Source organism: Gekko japonicus, unplaced genomic scaffold, assembly GCF_001447785.1.
Source record: "Gekko japonicus isolate JY-2015 unplaced genomic scaffold, Gekko_japonicus_V1.1 scaffold2278, whole genome shotgun sequence".
In the NCBI taxonomy this organism is placed as follows: domain Eukaryota; kingdom Metazoa; phylum Chordata; class Lepidosauria; order Squamata; family Gekkonidae; genus Gekko; species Gekko japonicus.
The window spans coordinates 221,642-247,706 of record NW_015171573.1 but is presented as its reverse complement, the minus strand read 5'-3'; the positions used below and the strand labels follow the sequence as shown (position 1 = coordinate 247,706).

General features: G+C 47.1%; 1 protein-coding gene across 1 annotated transcript in view; it reads left to right on the top strand.

Moving 5' to 3' along the window:
- Positions 1–484: 484 nt before the first annotated feature.
- Positions 485–26,065, top strand: part of LOC107117650 (kell blood group glycoprotein homolog) — a 62,752-nt gene continuing 37,171 nt past the window's right edge. Inside the window, exons 1-6 of the mRNA XM_015419806.1 lie at positions 485–573; positions 13,276–13,414; positions 16,526–16,729; positions 18,346–18,470; positions 21,509–21,655; positions 25,753–25,818. Of these exons, the coding sequence (XP_015275292.1) occupies positions 556–573; positions 13,276–13,414; positions 16,526–16,729; positions 18,346–18,470; positions 21,509–21,655; positions 25,753–25,818 (699 nt within the window). The 5' untranslated portion in view covers positions 485–555. The remainder of the gene's footprint in view (positions 574–13,275; positions 13,415–16,525; positions 16,730–18,345; positions 18,471–21,508; positions 21,656–25,752; positions 25,819–26,065) is intronic.

The following is a 26,065-nucleotide window of genomic DNA, read 5'->3' as shown; positions in this document are numbered from 1 at the left end:
AAAAGAGGGGGGGGGGGGGGGGGGGGGGGGGGGGGGGGGGGGGGGGGGGTTGGCCGTGGGACTGTGCAGCAGGGAGACAGTGTAAGCCATGGGCTGGTGGGGGCATGGCTAGCCAATACCGTTTGCGACCCAACAAGATTTCCTGGCAGTGAGAGAGGGGGAGAAATGTGCCCAGAGTCCTTATGGGAGGGAGAGGCTGTGGACTCCAAAATCATGTGTGGCGGATAGAGCTACTCGGCAGCAAGTGGATTAAAGAAAAAAAAATGGGCGTTCCATCCCGGGGAGCAGAAAGTGGTTGCGAAGTGTATATACTAGGAGGAAAGAATGCCTTAGGAGTAGAATGGGTGCCAAGTTCTCTCTGCTTGAAGGATGTTATTCTGACCAGCCTCTCTGCCCGTCTCCTCCTCCCTCATGCCTTCAGCTGCAACAGGAAAGGACAATTTGGTCTGTAATCCGACATGAGATTCCCTGTCAGACCCTGAGGAATAGGTGGAAGAAAGGAAGAACTCAGCAGGGGAAGAAAAAGAAGAAGTTTCACAAAGGAAAGCTGTGAACATGAGGAGTTCTCCACAGGTAGCTGGCTTTGGTCTTTTCCTTATATAATCTCGCCCAATCATATTATCCCTCATCTTGTGTGCGTATTTCTCCATCTCTCTCTCTCTCTAGTTACTGCTCTGAAGAAACTCAGGTGGTTTAGAACAGCCTTGGTCTGACATGTGGCAATAAAATTTCTTCTTGCTATGAATCTTGGGAAGGGAATTATGACAGTTTCCCTCTAAATTTTCCTCCCAGCTTCATGATGGATGGAATCTGGGGCTTAATTTTGTGGGGCCTTTCTTTCAACTGCAAGTTCAGCTCCTGAACATATGAATTGATAATGAAGGTGACAGTCCCTTGGCAACACCAGAGGGGAGCTCTTTCACCACACCCCCTGGTAATGGCTTATTCAGATAATTTTTAAGGAAGTTTTGACTATTCTGTAATATTACCCCAACCAGTTTAGATTTTAAGAGGCTGAATCCAGTCTCTAGGGGAATTTAGCTAAATGGCAGGCCTCAGCGAGAGATAATTAGTGAAGGTCTGGCTACCAGTGTTTACGGCGATCTTTCCCTTTAAAAGAGCTCTCAATAACCAAACAGTTGCTTAACTGAAACAGTTGTTCCTTCACCCCAGAACAACAACCAGGTCTTATGACCCTGGGATGAGGAGGAAGGATGATCAGAGGGTGTCTCTCTCAAGTAGCATCTCACCTTTTAGAAACGAAGCACTGGATGTTAGTAAGGGTTTCAGCTCCTTGCTCCCAAAGAGAGCAATCAGAAACAGGTCTGCTCGACAATATATTTTATGCTACCTGCCCTTCGTAAAATTCTGTCCCTATTTTGCCTTTCAGGGAGATAGTCAGGATGCTGCACACACTTTTAACTAACGTGCTAGATTTTTCTGGGTTTCTGCCCCGTCCCCCATGATCTCTAGAACTTAACAGTGAAGTCGTAAGCACAGTTACCTGCAGGAAAGTGGTCTTGGAATTACAGCCAGTGTTAGAGATTCCCGGTTGTTCAGTGGCCTTTGAATTTGCCATTTATTGATATGAAGTTGTCATAATAAAGTAGCATTATTGGTTTCCCAACTTTTCTTAGGACTTGATTTGCAGACAATGGGTTGGAGCCAACCCGCTTTTCTGCTGGTGAAAAAGACTCTTTGTCTGCCCCCTCCCAAATTATATTGGAGATCATAGTAGGTGGGCCAGAGGAGCCTGCAAGATGGAGCTCTTCCACCAGGCTTGCATTTAGGAGCCGCCACCATCACTACTAACCATCACTAGTAACAACTGTAGAGCCCGGTTCCTGGTGAATTATCGACAGCCTGTGCGCGCCGAGTAAAATCAATGCTGGAAATGAGCACCCTATGGTATGCACTCATGCAGGAACGCCATTGTTACGATATTGGAATAACATCGCTAGGACTTTAATATTTAATACTGTATTGTTTTAATGAATTGTTTTAATGGCTTTGGGGATTTGATTGTTTTAATCTGTATTGTACTATGTGTAAGCCACCCTGAGCCTGCTCTGGCGGGGTCGGGCGGGATATAAATGAGAATATAAATAAATAAACTGGAGAAGACTGAATGAGAAAGTTGTCTGGATCCTGCCCATGCACTGCAGCTATCCAGATGGAGTATATATTATGCTGCCTGTCCTTGGTAAAACACTGTCCCTGTTTTGCCTTTGGGGGCAGTGTTCAGGATGCCATCTACATTGTTTTTACTGATGTGTACTAGAGTTCTTCAGGTTTCTGCCCCTTGCCCTGGATCTACAGAAGTTATCACTGCAATCCCTAAGCAGAGTTACCTCCCTCTGAACCCAGTGGGTTTAGAAGGGGGTGACACTGCTTAGGGATTGCAGTGTAGACCACTGAAATCAGGTGTGGGCGAATCTAGCAAAAATGCATTTAAATGCATGCACATGGCAACACCAGAGGGGAGCTCTTTCACCACACCCCCTGGTAATGGCTTATTCAGGCCCCGGTCACATGGAGCATTTGCCGCGCTAAAGATACGGATGATAGGCGGATTTTCCGGGCGTGATCATACCACGACATCTGGGAAGCGTAGTGCTCCCGTGGCTATCCCGTGGCGTCCCACCGAAGTTGCGGACTAAAAAAAACTAGTACCTACGAGGTACTGGTTTCCGGACACCGTGGGGCAAGGGCAGGTGTCTGATCGCATTTCTGGTGGACTCCTGTGGCATCCGGCGCCCGCCAATGTTCCTTGGCAAACAAGGGGTGTTTTTCCCCCCAACTCTCCACAGGATGCGCAAAAGCGCCCAACGGTGCATGCGCACAAACTGCGGTAAAACAAACACCCATTTGCCATGGGAGCGGCGGCTAGCGATTGTTGCTGTGATCGCGCTGTGCCGCTTCTTTGCCGCACTGCTGGATAGCCGTGTGATTGGCACCTCATCCCCAAACCACGGGACCTCGACGGGACATGTGATCGGGTGGCCGCGTGTTATTGTGCTTCGGGGCAAACAGCCACGCTTACCCCCCGCTTTTTCTGGCCCGTGTGACCGGGACCTCAGATAATTTTTAAAGAAGTTTTGACTATTCTGTAATGATACCCCTACCAGTTTAGATTTTAAGAGGCTGAATTCAGTCTCTAGGGGAATTTAGCTAAATGGCAGGCCTCAGCGGGAGATAGAGTATTAGTGAAGGTCACGGTGATCTTTCCCTTTTAAAAGAGCTCTCAATAACCAAACAGTTGCTTAACTGAAACAGTTGTTTTTATTAAAAGAAGTCCTAATAAAATGGACACATACAGAAATAAAATACACATTACAACATACACATAAGTTATGGAAATACAGAAGTGAGCACAAATAATAGGAGGTTCTTGGGGGTTAAAATTACCATTCCAGATGTGCCCAAGTCCAAAGAGAAGAGGCTGTGAACATGGAAAGTGGCTCAAATGAAGTTTGGGGGTGTCCTGTCAGTGGGTGCCCAGGAAAGACACACAGAGCTGTGCCTAGGCAGCTGTTTTTATAGATTATAAAAGGTATCCTGAGGGGCAGGGCTATGGGTCTGAACAAAATAACCAAAAGGTTTCTGATTTTTGATTATGGGTTTCCCAAACCTTAAATGAAAGGTGTGATGTCACCCTCATGGGTATACCCTGGAGGATGTGTGTAGTATTGGTGGCTGATACTATCATTCTAATGCTTCAAAGTTAATAGCTCTTTGGTAACCCGGAGAATAGCTCAGGAAGAGGACCAATGCTCCCTCTAAAGTGTGGGGTCCTGTGAGCAAAAATTCTACTTTGTGAGCTACTGGCATTAAAGTTGTGAGTGAGCGATTTGGCTACTGCATAAATTAGTTTGCTCTGTGAGCCCTCCTTCCTGAGCTGAGAGAAAAATGTGTGAGCCGGAGGCTAAGAAACTGTGAGCTAGCTCACACTAACTCAGCTTAGAGGGAACACTGAAGAGGACAATAAATCTGTTTCCCAGATAAATGTTTATATTTAAAAGGAAGTATGATCCAGGAAGGTAGCCATAAAGGACGGATGAAGGTGTTTTGCAGAGAAATGTTGTCGAAGGAGATTTACACATGAGGAAGGCAAGAGGAGCTTTTCAGAGACAGGAGATCTTATTGCTGGAATGCAGAGAACACTGATACTTACCTGGGTGGGGGGACAAAAGGAGGTTTTCAGAGAAAGGAGATCTTATTGTTGGGGACGGGCTGGAATGCAGAGAACATTGATACTTACCTGGGTGGGGGGAGGCAGATTGCACGCAGACAAGACACACGTTCTGTTTCCACAGCCTCCAGGGCCCATGTTTAGGCAAGCTCCCATGTTCATTTGTGTGTCTGTGCGTGTGCGCGTGTGTCCCCTTCTGGGGCTGTCCACAGACTCAGGAGCAATGTTTGGGGGACCCTGGGCTGATTTTAGGGTTGAGGGTGCCTGTAACAGGTTGCCCTCTGATGCAGGATATCTCGGTGGGGTTACAGTAATGAGCACAACCAGATCCATTGCGGGGTTCAATAATACAATGAGCCAGTTTGGTGTAGTGGTTAAGTGTGTCTGGGAGAACCGGGTTTCATTCCCCACTCCTCCGCTTGCACCTGGCTGGATGACCTTGGGTCAGTCACAAGCTCTGGCACAGCTGTCCTTGAAAAAGAGCCGTTTGTGTCTGAGTTCTCTCAACCCCACCCACCTCACAGGGTGTCTGTTGTGGGGAGGGGAAGGGAAAGGAGTTTGTAAGCCGCTCTGAGACTCCAAGTGAATGGCAGGGTATAAATCCAATCTCTTCTCTTCTTCTTCTTTACTTAAAATAACCCTGAGAATCCTACGCCAGGCAGATTTTGTGTGTCCGTTGTTTGCTATGACCTTGAGCCAATGCAATAAAGGTAAACCATGCCAGGTGGGCTATTGCAGAGTACATGAATAACACGAGAGCTAGCACAGTGCAGTGATTAGAGTGCTGGGCAAGGATGTGGGAGGCTCAGGTTCAAATCTCCACTCGGCCATGGAAGTTCCCGGGGTGACCTTGGGCCAGTCATACTCTCTCAGCCTAACCCACCTCACAGGGTTGTTGTGAGGATAAAATAGAAGAAGGGAGAATGATCCTGTAAGCTGCTTTGGACACCAGGTGGGATATAAATGAAGTAAATTAAAACAATAAGTATGTATGGGAGGGAGACAGCCTTCAGCAATGGTGAAATTGGGTAGGGGAGAGTTCAGGCGACTGTCCCTGATGTGACAGGGAGCATTATGTGTACAGAAAAGTCCCTGTTTTTTCTTCTGTGAAATGTTAGGAGTAAACAGCAGCAACTTTTAGTGCGATGCAATACAAGGAGGTCCGACAATTGTTGAAATCCCTCGGATTTCATTGACAATTTGCTGTTATGCGTTTCTGAAAACAAGTGAATTTATAGGATTATATTTTTTTGGCTTTCTATAGATTCAAAATTGGTCACATGGGCTGTAGGGGTTTCATGTCTCTTTCATTTTCCACCCTCCCTAACATTTTTCCAAATCTTTTTCACTTCTAATATGAAATGTGAATGCTGATAGTTGCACAGGGCCGATGATGTTTCGCAGCTCCTGGATTGCATAACTCATTCGTTGTGTAAGTTGTCCATTTTATTTTGAGTGTATGTTTGGCAGATAGGACGGCGTTGGCCGAAAATCTCTGGGATTTTGGATGAGAGGAAGAAAATGATCTTTGTGTGCCCTTCGGCACTGGAATTTTCTTTGCCCCTAATGATTTGCACAGGATAACTCTAGAACCCTTTGCAGACATTCAGTCTCGGCACATGGGGGAAGCTACACCTTGAAAAACACTTACTATGCTTAGCAGTTTAGGTGCCTCTGGCCTTGGAGACAGGGTGGGACATAAACAGAATACAACAGATAATGGTAGTGTTAATTTTCAGAAGGCACTTGCAGCTTGATCCTACATGAGATCCCAAAGACAGCGGTGTGGAGTCGGGGTCTGGGAACTTGGTTTCAAATCCCCATTAAGTGATGAAGGTTGAGCCAGGCACTGTCTCTCAGCTGAAACCACCTCACAGGGTTGTTGTGAGGGAGTATGCCACCCTGAGAACTGGGGAGGAAGGCCGAGAAGCTGTGTATACTCAGAAGTAAGTCCCAATGTGTTCAGTGCAGCTGACTTCATGGTAAGCAGACATCGGCTTGCAGCCGTAAACGTATAGGATACTAGCTACAAGGTTCACTACAGGTAAAGCTGACTGGGTGGTATGCTGTGTTGGAGCCAAAAACGCTCCTCCATCTTTCTTCATTCTAACTTTTATTCTTTGCTTGTTATGCATCATTTATTCTATGATGGTTTTTCTGGCACAATTCCACAGTATTTCCCCACTTCAGTAGCTGCAAACACATCTTGCAGGTATCAATTTTTGGTAGGAAAAAACATGAATGGGAAATAGTCTCTCTCCTTCTCAATCATAGCCATGGCTATCAACTCAGGATTTGGGAAGTTTCTTGAAATTTGGGGACATGGCCTGGGGAGGGGGGAGGGGTTTTTTTTGGGGATGGAGCTCAGTGATCATGTCCTGTGGTATCACATCCAGGTCAAAGGTCAGCTTTACAACTTCTCGCCATTTGGTGAGGTCACTTCCTCCCATTAAAATTTAATTTTAACCCCTAGCCCGAACAGTTTGCCCATTGAAACTGCCCGGTATTTAAACATTCCCGGCTAACATAGCCACTCCCACTATACACATAACAACCTATCAGGTTGAGCGCATAAGGACCAATCACAAACGTTCCCGCTTGCAGCTTGCTTGAATGTGATTGGGTCGTGAGTCTTGGACTAGGATGCTCTGTCCAAGACGAAGCTTAACATTGCTTCCCTATGTGATGATTCACATAAAGCCTCCTGTACTCATGGCAGCTATGAATACATTACAATTCCCTCCCCCCTAAGCAAAAATACCTCAAGAACAGTCGTAATCACTTAGGTAGGTGGGTGCACGCCAGGGGTGACACTCTACCATTCACCCAAAACTCTATGGTTGAATCATACAATTCTGGGAGAATGCTAGAGCATCATCTCGGTTATGACTGCCAACCTCCAGGTGATGTCTAGAGATCTCCTGGAATTACAAGTGACTTCTAGATGGCAGAGATCAGTTCCCATGGAGGAAATGGCAGCTTTGGAGGGCACTCCATGGCAACACATCTCTACCAAGTTCCCTCTCCTCCCCAAACCCCATCCTCTCCCATGTTCATTTGTGTGTCTGTGCGTGTGCGCGTGTGTCCCCTTCTGGGGCTGTCCACAGACTCAGGAGCAATGTTTGGGGGACCCTGGGCTGATTTTAGGGTTGAGGGTGCCTGTAACAGGTTACCCTCTGATGCAGGGTATCTTGGTGGGGTTACAGTAATGAGCACAACCAGATCCATTGCGGGGATCAATAATACAATGAGCCAGTTTGGAGTAGTGGTTAAGTGTGTCTGGGAGAACCGGGTTTCATTCCCCACTCCTCCGCTTGCACCTGGCTGGATGACCTTGGGTCAGTCACAAGCTCTGGCACAGCTGTCCTTGAAAAAGAGCCGTTTGTGTCTGAGTTCTCTCAACCCCACCCACCTCACAGGGTGTCTGTTGTGGGGAGGGGAAGGGAAAGGAGTTTGTAAGCCGCTCTGAGACTCCAAGTGAATGGCAGGGTATAAATCCAATCTCTTCTCTTCTTCTTCTTTACTTAAAATAACCCTGAGAATCCTACGCCAGGCAGATTTTGTGTGTCCGTTGTTTGCTATGACCTTGAGCCAATGCAATAAAGGTAAACCATGCCAGGTGGGCTATTGCAGAGTACATGAATAACACGAGAGCTAGCACAGTGCAGTGATTAGAGTGCTGGGCAAGGATGTGGGAGGCTCAGGTTCAAATCTCCACTCGGCCATGGAAGTTCCCGGGGTGACCTTGGGCCAGTCATACTCTCTCAGCCTAACCCACCTCACAGGGTTGTTGTGAGGATAAAATAGAAGAAGGGAGAATGATCCTGTAAGCTGCTTTGGACACCAGGTGGGATATAAATGAAGTAAATTAAAACAATAAGTATGTATGGGAGGGAGACAGCCTTCAGCAATGGTGAAATTGGGTAGGGGAGAGTTCAGGCGACTGTCCCTGATGTGACAGGGAGCATTATGTGTACAGAAAAGTCCCTGTTTTTTCTTCTGTGAAATGTTAGGAGTAAACAGCAGCAACTTTTAGTGCGATGCAATACAAGGAGGTCCGACAATTGTTGAAATCCCTCGGATTTCATTGACAATTTGCTGTTATGCGTTTCTGAAAACAAGTGAATTTATAGGATTATATTTTTTTGGCTTTCTATAGATTCAAAATTGGTCACATGGGCTGTAGAGGTTTCATGTCTCTTTCATTTTCCACCCTCCCTAACATTTTTCCAAATCTTTTTCGCTTCTAATATGAAATGTGAATGCTGATAGTTGCACAGGGCCGATGATGTTTCGCAGCTCCTGGATTGCATAACTCATTCGTTGTGTAAGTTGTCCATTTTATTTTGAGTGTACGTTTGGCAGATAGGACGGCGTTGGCCGAAAATCTCTGGGATTTTGGATGAGAGGAAGAAAATGATCTTTGTGTGCCCTTCGGCACTGGAATTTTCTTTGCCCCTAATGATTTGCACAGGATAACTCTAGAACCCTTTGCAGACATTCAGTCTCGGCACATGGGGGAAGCTACACCTTGAAAAACACTTACTATGCTTAGCAGTTTAGGTGCCTCTGGCCTTGGAGACAGGGTGGGACATAAACAGAATACAACAGATAATGGTAGTGTTAATTTTCAGAAGGCACTTGCAGCTTGATCCTACATGAGATCCCAAAGACAGCGGTGTGGAGTCGGGGTCTGGGAACTTGGTTTCAAATCCCCATTAAGTGATGAAGGTTGAGCCAGGCACTGTCTCTCAGCTGAAACCACCTCACAGGGTTGTTGTGAGGGAGTATGCCACCCTGAGAACTGGGGAGGAAGGCCGAGAAGCTGTGTATACTCAGAAGTAAGTCCCAATGTGTTCAGTGCAGCTGACTTCATGGTAAGCAGACATCGGCTTGCAGCCGTAAACGTATAGGATACTAGCTACAAGGTTCACTACAGGTAAAGCTGACTGGGTGGTATGCTGTGTTGGAGCCAAAAACGCTCCTCCATCTTTCTTCATTCTAACTTTTATTCTTTGCTTGTTATGCATCATTTATTCTATGATGGTTTTTCTGGCACAATTCCACAGTATTTCCCCACTGCAGTAGCTGCAAACACATCTTGCAGGTATCAATTTTTGGTAGGAAAAAACATGAATGGGAAATAGTCTCTCTCCTTCTCAATCATAGCCATGGCTATCAACTCAGGATTTGGGAAGTTTCTTGAAATTTGGGGACATGGCCTGGGGAGGGGGGAGGGGTTTTTTTTGGGGGGGGAGCTCAGTGATCATGTCCTGTGGTATCACATCCAGGTCAAAGGTCAGCTTTACAACTTCTCGCCATTTGGTGAGGTCACTTCCTCCCATTAAAATTTAATTTTAACCCCTCCCCCCATATTTCGCTCTCTCCTTATGTCACTTGGGTATGGTTGACAGATTCGGCTTGGCAACTGGTAGGAGATGGAGGAGGCAAGGTCTTATGGTGTGTTTGGGGGGGGGGCATGATTGGCATCTGCAGTGTGATGATATCATTTCTGGTGTGACCCAAGAACGATGTCATTGCACTTTGGTGGTGATGCTCTAGCATTTGCCCAAAACATTTTGGTTTAACCTGGCAACTAGTGGAAGATGGAGAAGGTGGGGACTTACAGTTGGGGGGAACTGATGTTCATGGTGTAATGATGTCACTTCCTGTGTGACCCAGTAGTGACATCTTCATGCCAGGGGTGACACTCTGCCATTCACCCCAAACTCTATGGTTGAATCATACAATTCTGGGAGAATGCTAGAGCATCATCTCGGTTATGACTGCCAACCTCCAGGTGATGTCTAGAGATCTCCTGGAATTACAAGTGACTTCTAGATGGCAGAGATCAGTTCCCATGGAGGAAATGGCAGCTTTGGAGGGCACTCCATGGCAACACATCTCTACCAAGTTCCCTCTCCTCCCCAAACCCCATCCTCCCTAGCAGGGCTATTTTTGGGCAGGAACGCACAGGAACGGAGTTCCGGCTGGCTCCTGAGTTGGCCACGCCCAGCAGAACTCATTAGCATAATAGGCCACGCCCAATAGCAGAAACTCATTAGGATTGGTTGCATTAGGGGTGTGTGGCCTAACATGCAAAGGAGTTTCTGCTACAAAAAAGGCCCTGGGTTTTGACAACAAACAAGGTAAACAGAATAAGAAGGGAAAGGTGGGTGTGGCTGGATGAGCACACTTCTGGTAACATGGAGGTGTGGCCTAATGTGCTAATGAGTGGTGCTGTCAGGGGTGTGGCCTAATATGCTAATGAGTTCCTGCTGGGCTTTTTCTACACAAAGAGCCCTCCTCCCTAGGCTTCCCCCCCCCCCAAATCTCCAGGAATTTCCCAACCTGGAGTTGGGAACCCTATCTACATGACATCACTTCCAGGTTGCACAGAAAGTGCCATCATTCCACCAAGCAATGCAAATCACCACCACCACCATCCCCACATCTCACCAGGCAACTTCCTCCTGCTGCTTAGATGAGCAGTGGTGAGCAAAGGCTGAGGGATGTATATACAGGGTGACCTGGCAGCTCTACCAACAGCAGTCACACCTCTCTCTCTCAATCCCAACAGGCCTCTGGCCTTCAGTGCTGTTACCAGTGTTCCCTCTAAGCTGAGTTAGTGTGAGCTAGCTCACAGTTTTTTAGCTTCCCGCTCACACATTTTTGTCTAAGCTCAGGAAAGAGGGCTCCAGAGCAAACTAATTTATGCGGTAGCCAAATCGCTGGCTCACAACTTTAAAGCCAGGAGCTCACCAAGTAGAATTTTTGCTCACAAGACTCCACACCTTAGAGGGACTTGTTACAGTTTCTCCTACTTTCTATGGTTGAAGTTGCCATTTCCTCCAGGGGAACTGATCTCTATAGTCTGAAGATCAGATATAATTCTGGGACTACACTAAGCCCCACCTTGAGATTGATAACCCTAATCATCTTCCCTATGGCTGCAATCTGGAAAAAATGTATAGGGAAATTATCACAGAACTACATATAATGTGTAGTTCTGTCCCGAGGAGATAAGTTTTGGCATAGGGTATCATTTTCATGTGGGCCCATTTCACAGAAATGACTCTCTGTGTGAAAATGCAAGTGGTTACAGGCCTGAGGGGACGGTACTTGCTCACCCAGTTAACACTTGAATCACCCCGAAGCCGCCCAATCAGAGAACAGAAACATATTGTGTGGCAGCCACATCTAGTTATCAAGAGGCAACAGATGTTTGAGAATGTTACACTGTGTTCATTTGCCAGATTGGAAAAATATGTCTGTATGATTAATTTGATTCCTTACTTTGCATCACTTATATTTACAAAGAGAGTCCAAGATGAATATCTTGTGCTTAGGTAACACAGTCTCCTAGGTTATTGCTAGACCTGCCAACTGACGAGGGAAAACGTGATGTAGGTTGCAGTCCCAAGTACACTCTCCAGGGAGTAAAGCCCATTGACTAACATGGGATTTACTTCCAAGTATACATGCTTAGAATTGCCAGTCTGGGTTGCCAACTCCAACTTGGGAAATTTCTGGAGATTTCAGGGAGACACCTGGGACAGGTAGAGTTTAGGAGTTTAGGGAGGTCAATGTGATGCCAGAATTTACTCTCCAAACCTGATTTCTGCCATCTGAAGATGAATTGTAATTCCTGGAGAACTCCAGACCCCACCTGGAGCTTGGCAACCCTAGCAAGTCCATCCACTATCACAGTGTTGTGAAATCTTTGCGGTTTCATTTTTGCTTGTTTAATGCACTTCATCCCCCCCCCCTTTAGTTGGTGCAATTACCCATGAAAAACACAGGCCCAGTTCACAAACACAGACTTGGTAATTCCTGATGGGTCTTCGCTGAATGGGCAATGGCTCATTCACATATGCCACAGATCGGGGGTGTACACAAGCTCTTTTCAGAGATTTTATTTTGACGTACCAACCATGCATAGTGGGAACATGTGCTACCTGCAGTTCTCACGGTTACCAGATATGCACGATCCTCTTTTTTTTGTGTGTCATCCTCTTTTGGGCTCTTTTTAAAAAATTGATGCAAATGTCCTCATTTTGGATTGGAGGGTTAGGACTATTCCTCGTTAGTCGCAATTATCCCAGCTTAAATAGTAGAGGTGCTTAAAATGAGATTTGTCATCGTGATCACTTGCTTGAATGGTAGCCCTAACCAGGAGAATAGTTAGATACTTAGGCATCACCTTGGGAAAGAAAAGAACCTCAATATCTATTGTATAGGTACCTGGGCTCAGGGGCCAATAAAGAAGCAGAGATAGAGCAGCTATCCCATATTACTTTAGAGAAACAGAAGGTTAGGGGCTTGTGAAGGGATTGAGGACAATATCCCAAGAGAGAAGTCTATCTCATTTCAACAGGCTTTCAGTTGTAAACTGGCCCATGCCACAGACCAGCTGCCAGCTTTAGCAGGTTACTGTAGTGTATTCAAAGCTGCCTTGAATGCATGACATGTTGTGAAACATCTAACTGAACTGTAATGTTAAGCTTCGTCCTGGGCTAGGATCCAAATCCATCCAATAGTGTTGCTAGCCCAGGAAGTAACAAGCCAATCACTTCAAGCAAGCTCCCTGAGCGGGAACTAATATGATTGGACCTTATCTCGGCAACCTTATAGGTTGATATTTGTACAGTGGGTGTGGCTACTTTAGCCGGGAATGTTTAAAAGCAGGACAGCTGCAATGTAAAGGCTGTTCTGGCTATCAGATGTTGATCCGTGTTGGAGTTGTGTTCGAGTTGAAGAATAAAGCTGTGTTCTTGCTGAATCACTCTCCGACTACTTTGTTAAGTGAACGACTTAACAGTTACTATGGCCCTGTTCTCACAACACGACAACTGTGCGTATTGGGAGGATTGTGGGTGGCACGTGTTCCCATTATGTGTGGTTGGCGTGACCAAAATTTAATATCTGAAAGGGGCTTTGAGCTTGTGCAGATGGTACTTGTCACCCATGGCTGTTTTGAAATCTCAGTATCATGGACAGTCTTTGATTCCACAACCTGTTAACTTGAGTCTGGGGATAAGGGACGTTTCTGTTTTCACGTGCTTTATCTTCTCCGATTCCAGACCTATGAGGAGGCCTCAGGAAGGGACTCGAAACGGAGATGTCGCCGAGGAAAAATCTTGCTCCTCCTTGCTGTGCTGTTCAGTGCTGTGCTTGGACTCGTGCTCCTCATTTTCTTCACCGCCTTCACCTGTGGCCCGGGTATTAGAACATTCCTTCCTGCCTTGCCTTGCCCATTTGAGGGATTTCCCATAACCCCCTAAATCCCTTGTTCTTTCTCTTTCAGACAGAGGCAATCAGTAATGCAGACACTGTCTTGGATGAAATAGACCCAATGAAAGCTCCTTTATTTTTTAAGTTTGAGGGGGGTTGGGACCAATGCTTCCTCTAAGCTGTGGAGTCTTGTGAGCAAAAATTCTACTATCTGAGCTACCGGCATTAAAGTTGTGAGCGAGCGATTTGACTGCTGCATAAATCAGTTTGCTCTGGAGCCATCCTTCCTGAGCGAAGACGAAAACGTGTGAGCCGGAGACTAAAATACTGTGAGCTAACTCACACTAACTCAGCTTAGAGGCAGTGTTCCCTCTAAGATGAGTTAGGGTGAGCTAGCTCACAGTTTTTTAGCCTCCAGCTCGCCATCCTCCCTGAGCGAAGACAAAAATGTGTGAGCCGGAGGTTAAAAAAGACTCCACAGCTTAGAGGGAACATTGCTTAGAGGGAACACTGGTTGGGACATGAAGCTGCCTTATACTGAATCAGACCCTTGGGTCCATCATAGTCAGTACTGTCTACTCAGGTTCTCCAGGGTTTTATGCAGAGGTCTTTCACATCACCTACTGTCTGGGTCACATTAATTGGAGATGCCTGGGACTGAACCTGGGACCTTCTGCATGCCAAGCAGGTGCTCTGTCTCTGAGCCACAGCCCCTCCCATGTGTCAGGAACCTGCAAATGCTTCCAGGACCTGTGGAAACAACAACAACCAGTGCTTTAGGGCCTGAGTTGGGTGTGGCCTGGAGATCTCCCAGAATTAATCCATGCTTCAGGAACCTGCAAATGCTTCCAGGACCTGTGGAAACAACAACAACCAGTACTTTAGGGGCTGAGTTGGGTGTGTCCTGGAGATCTCCCAGAATTACAAGTGATCTCCAGACTACAGAAATAGAGACAGTGGCTGCCTTGGCGGGTGAACACGATGGCATTATACCGCACTCAGGTCCCTCCTCCAAACCTAGAGTTGCCAAGTCTTACCTTTCGCTGGAGCGGGGGACTCCCAGCTCTTTCCCGTGATCACGCTGGGCATGCTGGGACTCCCGGCTCTTTCCCGTGATCACGCTGGGCACACTGGGACTCCCAGCTCTTTCCCGTGATCACGCTGGGCACGCTGGGACTCCCGGCTCTTTCTCGTGATCACGCTGGGCACGCTGGGGCGGGGCCACGACCATCTGAGGGAAAACCATAGAGTTTTCCCTCGGATGACCATGGCCTCTTCTTATTCTGTTTACCTTGTTTGTGGTCAAAACCCAGGGCTTTTTTTGTAGCAGGAACTCCTTTGCATGTTAGGCCACACACCCCTAATGTAGCCAATCCTAATGAGTTCCTGCTGTTGGGCGTGGCCAACTCGGGAGCCAGTCGGAACTCTGTTTCTGTAGGTTCCTGCCCAAAAATAGCCCTGCCTAAGTGTCTAGACCAGATCAGGAGTTGCGTGTGTGTGTGCATGCGTGACAGAGGTGCTGGAAGTCTGTGAATTATCCATTAGTGGAGGGAATCTCTCAAGGAGTCTGTGTGCCCTGTCCTTTCCCTTCCTCAAGTTCCAAGCAAGAACTCTGAAACCAATTACCGCTTGAAGGACTTGATGAGTTCCTCTCTGTCAAGCTGATGCCCAGAACAATCAGATGGGCCCAATGGCTAAAGAAAAGACTGGAGATAAGACGATGCAACTTGCAGTCGTGTTTAACCTTTGCTATTCTTGCTGACCCCTTCCCAGCCCATAGATTCTCATTTATAGCAGAAGACTGAATGGATTCTATCTCCTGGGTCAATTTCCGGACCCCAGTCTCCTTCTCCTCAAAGTCATAAGGTTCTCCCCCTAAGGACGAACTAACATCCCAGTCTATGACAGGCAGGCAAGTTCTCTTCTTTTGGTGCAACTCCACTTGTGTTGCTAAGGGACCAAGGCTAGAACTTTCTACCTGTTCCACAGCCCCATTCTTCGTATTCTGTTTTTGGTGGTCATCATAACCTCTGGTGATTCATCGAACAAACCGCCCCTGCTAGATTTACACAAATAAGTCATGGTAATATAAGTGGAGCTGCGGAGGCTCAAGTGGTTAAGATGCTGAACTGCAGGCTGTGGAAAGTCAGTAGTTCAGCAGTTTGAGACCTGGGTTCCGCGTGACGGAGTGAGCTCCCATCTCTAATTCCAGCTCCTGCCAACCTAGCAGTTCGAAAGCAAGAAATTGCTAGTAGATAAATAGGTACCACTTCGGTGGGAAGGGAACAGCGTTCTGTGCGCCTTGGTGTTTAGTCGTGCCGGCCACATGACCACGGAAACGTCTTTGGACAGCGCTGGCTCTTCGGCTTTGAAACGGAGATGAGCACCGCAACCCTAGAGTCGGGTTCGACTGGCCTTCGAGCAAGGAAATCTTTAATATAAGTGGGGACTTGAAGTGGGTGGCAGATGTGTTACGACAATTCCCTTTCTGCACCATCAGGACTCTGCTGAGTTAACAGTCCACCCAGATTCACTGTGATGAATTTCCCTCAATTGTTTTGAGTGTCAAAGGTTGCACAAAGTGACCAACAGGTCCCAAAGTTTTGTCTTGTAGCCAGTTACAATCATTTGTCGAACGAGCACTCTGTAACAAAGGCAAGATACATATGGCATCTCTGGGCGGTCTTCTTTAAAGGTAAAGGTTCCCTTGCTCGGAGATGAGCACCGCAACCCTAGAGTCGGGTTCGACTGGCCTTCGAGCAAGGAAATCTTTAATATAAGTGGGGACTTGAAGTGGGTGGCAGATGTGTTACGACAATTCCCTTTCTGCACCATCAGGACTCTGCTGAGTTAACAGTCCACCCAGATTCACTGTGATGAATTTCCCTCAATTGTTTTGAGTGTCAAAGGTTGCACAAAGTGACCAACAGGTCCCAAAGTTTTGTCTTGTAGCCAGTTACAATCATTTGTCGAACGAGCACTCTGTAACAAAGGCAAGATACGTATGGCATCTCTTGGTGGTCTCCTTTAGCCCATTCTTATTTTCCAGTTTCCGCTGTTGTCTGCACCCTGCTAATCACCATTTCTGTGTTACTTCAGAAACCTGCAACACTGCGGAGTGTCTGGCGCTCGTGACAAAGTTGCTGGCAGCTCGTAATGGTACCGTGGACCCTTGTGACGATTTCTTCAGCTACACGTGCGGCAACTGGGAAGCCAACCACACGCAGGGGACAAACGTGCCGTTGGCGAACGTCTTTGACGTCCTTTTGGAAGAAAACCAGCTGATCGTGAAGAGGCTCTTAGGTAGGGAGAAGAGACCAATGGCTGCTGCTAAGCCCAGAAACGTCTGCAGAAAACAAGCCATTGCAGCATGACGTTTAAGTATCTTCGGGACCGCAGCTTCCGGTATACCCCCAGAAGAGTGTTGTGCTTGGCAGACCAGAATTTGCTGATGGTCCCTGGCCTGAGGGATGTCTGGCTGTCCTCAACTAGAGCCAGGGCGGAAAACCTGGTGGAACTCTCTGCCAGATAACATCCATGCCCTGTGTTACCTTCTGCAGTTCCACAGGGCCGGTAAGGCAGAGATGTTCCGCCAGGCATTTGATTGAGGACGGCAACGTTTGCATACTCTGGCACACACACACACACACCTTGTGAGGCAGTGGCACTGTTGAAACTTTAACGCCATCTTTTAGGTTAATTACTGTGTTTTACTGGCCTTTTATAGTTTTAATTCTGGGTTGTATGAATTATCAGATTGTACACAGCTCTGAGCCCTGCTCTGGTGGGGGAGGGTGGTTAAAACCCAATAATAAATAAATAAATAAGTTTAAGACTGACCTGTGTCACTACAACAGCAAATAAATAAATACATTATGGCCCCGGTCACATGGAGCATTTGCCCCGCTGAAGGCACGGGAGTCCCGCGGAGTATCCGGGCGCGATCACACGGGAACATCTGGGAGGCGTAGCACTCCCGTGGCGACCCCGTGGCAAGCCGCCGAAGCCGCGCAGTAAAAAACTAGCACACCGCATGTACTAGCAAACGCTTTGCCACGGGCCGCCTACGGAAGCCTCCCGGTGAGATCGCGCCGGTGCGCGGCTTCCTCCCCCGTCGTCCTCTTTGCTGCGGGGAAGCTGCCGTCGCGTCTGATCGCATAATAGCGCATCGGAATGCGACGGCGCAAATAGCCGCCCCCCCCCCCTCGGCGTTTTTGAGTGGATCTTTCTGAAATGATTTGTACCAGGGTCTCTCCATATTTAGCCACACTCAGAAGACATGTTCACCGTACAGAAATAACTGGGGGTGGGGCGGGGGGTGGCAGGGGGGAAATATCACCGTATAAAAAAATTAATGTGAAAACTGGGCTCCTGTCCCTTTATTTTGCTATGGCACCCTTTCCCTGCAGCCCAGTTAATGCATGTGTTGTGCAGGGCTAATAACATTTTCCTGGAAATCTCCACTTTTCCCTCAAAGGGTTGACTGGGATCTTGTATGCCAAACATTATCAAGATTTCCGTAACTACAGCACCTTTCTGTGCTGCACAACAGCTAAAGTTAATTTTGTAGTGTTGAATGAGGAATGTGTCCTCATTCCCAATCCCAGATGTGCCCCAGCTGAGTACGAGACATCTGTGCATGGATGCCCATCATGGAAGTCTATGTAGTCCTCTTAGAGCCCAATGGATCTGTCTAATGTGGACACTCCATGCAGGGGCTATGGACTGTAAGAAACCCTAACCCTAGAATTAGATCGAGGCCATAGTCTAACGATAAATCTACTTCTAGTTCCAATTGACTGCAATGGCGTTTCCTTGTGTTATCTTGTCTTTTCCCTCTCCCAAATCACTTTGTTATATAGAGCGCTTCTTAACCCCCGGCCATTTTTCTTTTTTATTACCTGCCTCGCCTTCTCCAGAGGAGCAACCGCTTGGGACCAACAGTTCAGTGAAGGAGAAAGCCAGACGTTTTTACAGCTCGTGCATGAATACAGAACGGATTGAAGCGCAAGGTGCTCAGCCCTTGAAGGAGCTCATAAATGAGGTGATCGCCACACACAAAAATGCGCACGCGCGGCCCTATGCATGTACAGACAGACACTATCATATCTTGACCCACTTTCTTCAGAAATAATCTCATATTAGCAGCAGGGGAAAAACCCGCAGTGGCATAGCTGTGTTAATTTTGTTCAGAATTGATAGCAGTGTATCTCAGACCATTGCTGGTGATGGTTTGCTATGCTGTATCCCTCTTCCTTGTTGATAGGTGCCCGATGTCCTACCCTGTCTTTTTGCCTGCATTTTCTGTTAGGGGAGGAGCCATGGTTCAGTGGCTGAACATCTGCTTAGTATGCAGAAGGTCCTGGTTCAATCCCCAGTATTTCCAGTTAAAGGGATCAGGTAGTAGGCGATGGGAAAGATCTCTGCCTGAGAACCTGGAGAGTTGCTGCCAGTCTGAGTAGACAATACTGACCTTGATGGACTGAAAGATCTGATTCAGTGTAAAGCAGCATCATATGTCACACGTTCATCCCCCTACCTCCACCCCCATGGTTTCTCCACTCACTACATCCTCTGGCATCCTTTGTTGTCTCTCTCCTTGTCGAAACTTAGTTTGTAAGATCTTTGGGGGACAGGAACATGACATTGTTATTTATATTATTCTGTGAAGTACATTGTTGGAAATTTATTGCTCGTCAGCATTTTCTCTGCCACGAATATGAACGTTCCTAACTCAGTAATTTCACAAACTTCAGTTCATATGTTTCCAGCAAGGAAGAGTTCTAAGCTTTTCACAAGGTCTTTGAATCTTTGAGAGGAGAGGCTTTATTTCATTGTCTGCTAAACGCTGCAGTATAAGTTCTTGAGTGTAACTGACTCTTCAAGTTTCAGAAGGCAGGGATACAATACCAAGTACTCCAGATCCTTCTCTCTAAACAAACCAGGGATCACTCCACTCTTTAGAGCTATCTCCCTTTTCAACTGGGCAGGGAATCACTTCTCTAAACTAGAAGCTCTATCTCTTTTTGTGATCTGATCCTCCTCCTCCTCCTTGCCACCCTCACAGTCCTCAGTCAGCAAATTGTGTTCTCTTCCACAGCCAATTCCCAACTCTTTCTTCCAAACTGACGCTATCCAATGAAATTCATTTGAGCAACCTGTAACTCAAAGGCTCTTTGGCATTAACCCTTCACAGTCTATCACTTTTATGAGTTTTCAAAGCACAGTCTATCACAACATGTTAGGTTATTGCAGATGTTACTGTGATGACTCACAGCCTCTGGTATAAGGTAGTTTTTAGAACTCCCTTATTGCCTTTTGTCTTCATAACTTACAGGCTGAGTTCACACATGCCTACCACTGCAATAGCAAGTGGATTCAAGTGTGGATGGGCCGTCATAAATCTTAACACCACAGGCGGAACTTCATATCACCTGATGCCTCCTCAGAAGCACAGTTTCTTTTTCAGCATTCATCACTGGTATTGCCGTGAATGGTAGGGTAAAAGAAGGGATGTTGGGTATGTGCAAACCAGGAACTAATTTTCATCTGTAGAGCACAATCCAGATTACACAACCATGTATATTCCATGTGGAGGCAAATTCACATGTCATAATCCAGGTGTAACTGCACGCCTATCTGTATACCTTGTCGTGATAATGGGAGCCTATTTGTTGACTTGCATGGGAATGTACAGTTTCAATGATAAATGTAGCATTAATAGTGCATGACAGTCCCCTTACACTGCCAATGTTTAAAGTGCGTAGTGCCATGGCTGACCCCACCCTGTTGGATATTTTAGCAGAGTAAAAACCACACAGCACACACATGTTAAATTAGCTAAAAGAAAAGTTACATGAAGGAATAAAACAATAAGCAGTCTAGCTAACTACGCTACATTTTCCTAGCTGTTGTTTACTCCAAGATGGAGCCTCACACGCTAATCTAAAAACAAAGGGAGGAAGAAGAAACCCCAAAATGCCTACGTGCAAAATCTCGGGGAAACATCACCCAACTATGAATTGACCAATAGCCAGGCTAAAGGTCACTTCATTATGCATAGGACTTCCTTTTCTCTGGTGGGAACGACATGCAGGACAGCTCATTGGTTCTAAGTCTAACTAACTAGCAATTAGCGTACACAAAGAAACAGGTTAACTCTTTCATGACATCAGTGTGTGAACTTGCAATACTCCAACACACCCACTGTATTGTAACCATTGTTTTGCCTGGTGGGAGCCCTGTCCAGTAGAAAGACCAAGAAAAAAAATGCCCGCGCCCAAATTTTAACACCAATAATCAATGAATTTAATAATAGTAAGACATATAAAGTACTTCTGAGTACTTTATATGTCTTACTGTTATTAAATTCATTGATTATTGGTGTTAAAATTTGGGCACAGTGATCTTTTTCTTGTTTTCATATATTGCTGTGCCACTGCCTTTCATCTTGGATTGGGATGGTTTCCCCAAATCAAAGTGGAAATGAAGGACTGTGTGTTACTCTACTATTTCTGTCTCTGTTCGTGTTTCCACACTCTACATGCAAATCCCATCCCAAACCCATCTTTTACTGGTGGTTACCAGGTCAGTAGACATGGACCCCAACATCTCCTGCTAAGGGACTTCATGTCCCATTTAATTTCGGAGCAAACTTTCTAACGAAACACTAGCTTTCCTACTCCCTCTCCCACTTGCAATGCAGCCTCCATAAGGTCGTTCCGGAGTTAAAAGATAACTCTTCACATGAAAACGATTGTGTGTGAATCTTCGGTGCTCATAGGCATAATCTTCGTGGGGGCGGCGGGGCGTTAGTCCCCGCCGAAATTTTCAGGAAGGTGCTCAGCCTCCCCCGGGAGCCACCCTGCAAAGCAATGCCTCTGGCCCAGCCCCAGCCCCCCCCCCCGGGAAATTGGAAAGTCTACATCCTTGCTCACTTGGGGCAACAGAGAACCACAGGATAATCGCTATTCCTTGGCCAAGGCAAGGCCTGAAGGGGCGCTTCCCGGCTCAGAGATCGCGTTCTTAGCAACAGCACCGCACCAGATCTCGACAATCCAGATTCGTGTTTGGTTCTTTCAGGTTGGCGGATGGAGCATCACAGGCTCCTGGAGAGAGAGAGACTTCAACCTGACTCTTCAGAGACTCATGAAAAGATACAACACATTCCCCTTCTTTAAAGCCTACGTGGGACCCAGCTCCTCCGATCCAAGCACCAACATTATCCAGGTAAGAACACCCAGGGGTCATTTTGTAGAAAAAGAGGCGCAGGAGCGCATTAGCATAACTTATTTGCATATGCCACACACCCTGACATCACCAGAAGTGTGTCAGAAGGCAACACCCACTGCAACTTACCTGGCTGCTTCTTGCTCCTCGTGGCCCTTGGCTGCTGGGAGCAGGGGGCGGGCTTGTTGTATGTGCCTGCCCCCTGGGCTCTTTACTGCCGGAGCTCCGCTCCTGTGCACTCCTGCAGGAAATGACCCCTGAGAACACCCAAAGGCAAGCAATGGTAGGCAGAATGGGGAAGGCAACAGCTGCTGACTTCAATCAGTAAGTTTAATTGTAGTAGCTCCACAGCTGGTTCCAAGCAGAGTATGTGCAGGGGTCCCTTCGCCTCTTCTAGCCGCCATCAGGAACCCCATTCCGCCCTTCCTTCCAGCCCACCCATAATTAATTATCGTATGGCATTGTGTGTGGAATAGCCAGTAGGAGATCCCGGGAGGGATTGTTTGGCTGCCAAAGCTGTAGCTCTTTTTCGGCACCACTAGGTGGCGAGCTATGCTTATTTTTAGGCCTAGAGTGCTATGACTTATTTTTAGGCCTAGAGTGCTATGACAACTAGCTTCAAGTGGGGAAGTGGGGAATAGAACCTGGTTCTCCAGATTAGAGTCGGCTGCTCTTAACCACTACACCAAACTGGCTCTCTTTGGGGTATGCTGATGCCAACTCTGAGTAGTGCACAAGCCAAGGAACTGCCTTATAAAGAGTTGGGCCATCAGGCCACTCAGGGTTGCCAAGTCCTCTCTGGCCACCGGCAAGGGGTGGAGGGCTGTTGGGTTGCCAGCCCCAGGTTGGGAAACTCCTGGCTATATGGGGATGGAGTCTGGGGGGGACAGTCACCTTTATACACCATTTTTCTATGTGCTAAGAGCTTGGGTATGTGTGAAAAGGATATTTACTGATTGTAAACCCATTTTTGCAGCTTGAAGCTGTACAAACCCAAGTCAGAATCAGCGAGAACTAGGCCTTTCATATTACACAGACGCAGTGGTCGCTCAAGGCGTTTTGCTGTAGTACCTGCAGCTGCTGGCTTGCACTTGATTGTTACTTCCATTGGTTTCATCCTTGAGCCTGAGGAGATAACAACCTTCCCTCTTTCCTCCCCCTGGCTCTAGGGTTGCCAGCCCCCCCCCCCGGCCACTGCTGGGGATGGGGGGCGGGTAGGGTTGCCAGATTGAGGTTGAGAAGCTTCTGGAGATTTGGCGATGGAGCCTGGGGAGGACAGGGACTTTAGTGGGGTACAGTGCCATACAGTTCATCCTCCAAAGCATCTATTTTCTCCAGGGGAATTGTTCTCTCTGGTCTGGAGGTGAGCTGTAATTCCAGAGGATCCCTAGGTGCATCTTTGCACTCCATCTGGAACCCTCTGGCTGTCCACACTGGCCTGCAAGCCACGGTGCAGGCCGAGTGCTGAAGTGAGAGATGATGGCAACCCGAACTGGGACTGAGCACTGGGCAGATGGTGGGCAGGGAAGCAGGTGTCCTAAACCATGCTGTAGGAATAGGGTTTCATCCAAAGAGCACAGGAGAGCCTCCTCAGAGCCAGAGTCTACAAGCTCTGCCCAAAAGCGGCTGTAGCTGGGATGCAAGGAGGAAGGCAGAAGGGTGAGCAAGGACACTGCAAGAACTGGGGCGAGGAAGACAGTCGGGTATCATAACATTCAGAATCGAAATCAAAGCAAAAGCAAATAGCGATACAGATGGTGGATTGTTCTCCCCTCTCCTGGCAACAGGATCCATATGTTGTGAATAGAGAGGGTGTGTGGTTGACAGCCAGTGAGGTGGAGTAGTCAGAGTGCCGGCAAAGGATTTGGAAGACCCAGGTTCGAATCCCCAGTCTGCCATGGGAGCTCGCTGGGTGGTCTTGGGCCAGTTACACTCTCAGCCTATCCTACCTCACAGGGTTGTTGTGAGGATAAAATGGAGGAGGGAAGAAGCCTGTAAGCTGCTTTGGGTCCCCATTAGAGAAAAAGGCAGGGTATAAATGAAGTAGGAGCTGTGGTGGCTCAAGTGGTTAGGACGCTGAACTGCAGGCTGTGAAAGGTCAGTGGTTCAACAATTCGAGACCCGGGTGCCGCATGATGGAGTGAGCTTCCGTCTCTAGTTCCAGCTCCTGCCAACCTAGCAGTTTGAAAGCAAGAAATTGCAAGTAGATAAATAGGCACCACTTCGGTGGGAAGGTAACAGCGTTCCGTGCGCCTTGGTGTTTAGTCATGCTGGCCACATGACCACGGAAACGTCTTCGGACAGCGCTGGCTCTTCGGCTTTGAAACAGAGATGAGCACCGCAACCCTAGAGTCGGAGTCGACTGGCTTTCAAGCAAGGGAACCTTTACCTTTATAAATGAAGTAAATAAATTAAAAAAAAAATGATTGTCCTTAATTAAAAGAGAACAAAACACAACTCTGTACATTACAGGTTCTGTCTGGCCAGAGGCAATTCAGATTGGATCATCTAGACACGAGTGTTTTTTCCTGTTTACCAAAACATGAAAATTTTTACCTTTTCTTTGCTTTTGTGCTTAATTGTATTTTTTTTTTAAGGGCCTGCTGTTGCAGTTTAGCAGCTCTGAAAGCGACAAATCATTGCAAGAGTCATATTTCCTTGACTCAACTTAGTAAAAATACTGGGAGTTCTTTCAGGACCGAGCGGCACTTTCTACAGGAGCTGAGCAATCAAATGATCCATCTTTTTTGAGGGGGGGGCTTGCTTCACAGCACCCATGGTGGGCACACTGAATGGAAACGGGGCCATGCCACTGGGGAACAGGGAGGTTAACCCCCCCCCCAATGCTTCCACGTTCAAATTTGCCCTCTCTAATGCTGCGGTTAGTTGCAGCAGGCATGGTGGGTGGTGGGTGGGAGGCAGGTACAGCACAGGAACCTGCCTTTTATCCTCCCCATGACAAATAGCATCTTCAGTGGCTGTTTTGAAGAAAGTGGTAGAATGGCTAGGACAGGGTTAACCCGCCTTCCCCTGCTACAGCAACTCTGACTCCCTTCTTCCCCCCCCTTCTGCTGACTGTATTTCATTCCGAAAGGAAAGGGTCAAGAGCTTGGCATAACGTGAGTGTTTTGGAGAAGTTTTGTTGAGCTTCTTATCAAATTGGAATGACGAAAAAAAATCCCCCATTCCCACAAGCGATAGCACTACAAGTAAACATCCTCTCTGTCAGGAAACAGCATCTGAAGTTGAGGGCGTCTGCCTACAGGAAATGCAGAAGCAAAGACAAGAGCTGGTGGGAAAGCGTTTCTAGCCAGGTCAGAGTCAGGGGGACTGACTTTGGATGGCCCAGGCTAACCCAATGTTGTCGGATTTCATGAAGTTAAGCAAGGTTGGACCTAGTTAGTACTTGGATGGGAGACCCCCGAGGCCTGACTGTTCCCTGGAAGGCCAGATAATGAAACTGAAACTCAAATACTTTGGCCACCCAATGAGAAGGGAGCACTCACTGGAGAAGACCCTGATGCCGGGAAAGATTGAAGGTCAAAGAAGACGGGGACGGCAATGGATGAGAGGGTTAGACAGTGTCATAGATGCAACGGACATGAAATTGAGCAAACTTCAGAGGACGGCGGAAGACCGGAAGGCCTGGCGGGAGCTGGTCCATGGGGTCGCGAAGAGTCGGACTCGACTGTGCGACTGAACAACAACAAAAATGCAGAGGCAGGCAAGGGCAAACCACCTCTGCTTGTCTCTTGCTGTTAAAACCTAAAGGGGTCACTGTATGTCAGCTGCAACTTGATGGCACTTTTCCACCAATGATGATTTACCTCAAATAATTATCAATATTATTTTTAAAAAAGATTCTAAAAAAAAAATCCCAGTCATAAACTCAAGAATGACCTCATCCTTCTTCAGGCTTGGTTTCTCTCTATGGGAAGGATTACCACAGAGTTTAATATCCACAATATTTGCCTCTTTCTGCTGCCTCACTGGCACCATCCCCCCTGCCCCCCGGTTACCTGCTTCTTCCTTTACTGATATATCCCACTGCTAATACGACTGGTGTTGTTCAGTCCTTCTTGATCTTTCTTTCTCAGATTGACCATCCAGAATTTGAGCTGCCGCCGGAAAGTCACTTCAAGAAAACAGCGAATTATCCCGACGTAAGCTGTCAGGCTGTCAATGAAATGTTAAATTGACCCGCCTTTTGATCAATTAACTAGAATTACTTTGGCTGCCCACTGAGGTATCTTTTGTACGATAGGCACTCTTTTCTCAAAGCAGGTACCAACAGAAAGGGACTTGGTGAGGTATGTAGTTCATTTCTGCAGTATTTTAAATATGATGTAATGTACTGGAGATTCAAAGTGTTCATGACTTGTGTGAAGGAATGATCTTGTAGGCCGCATT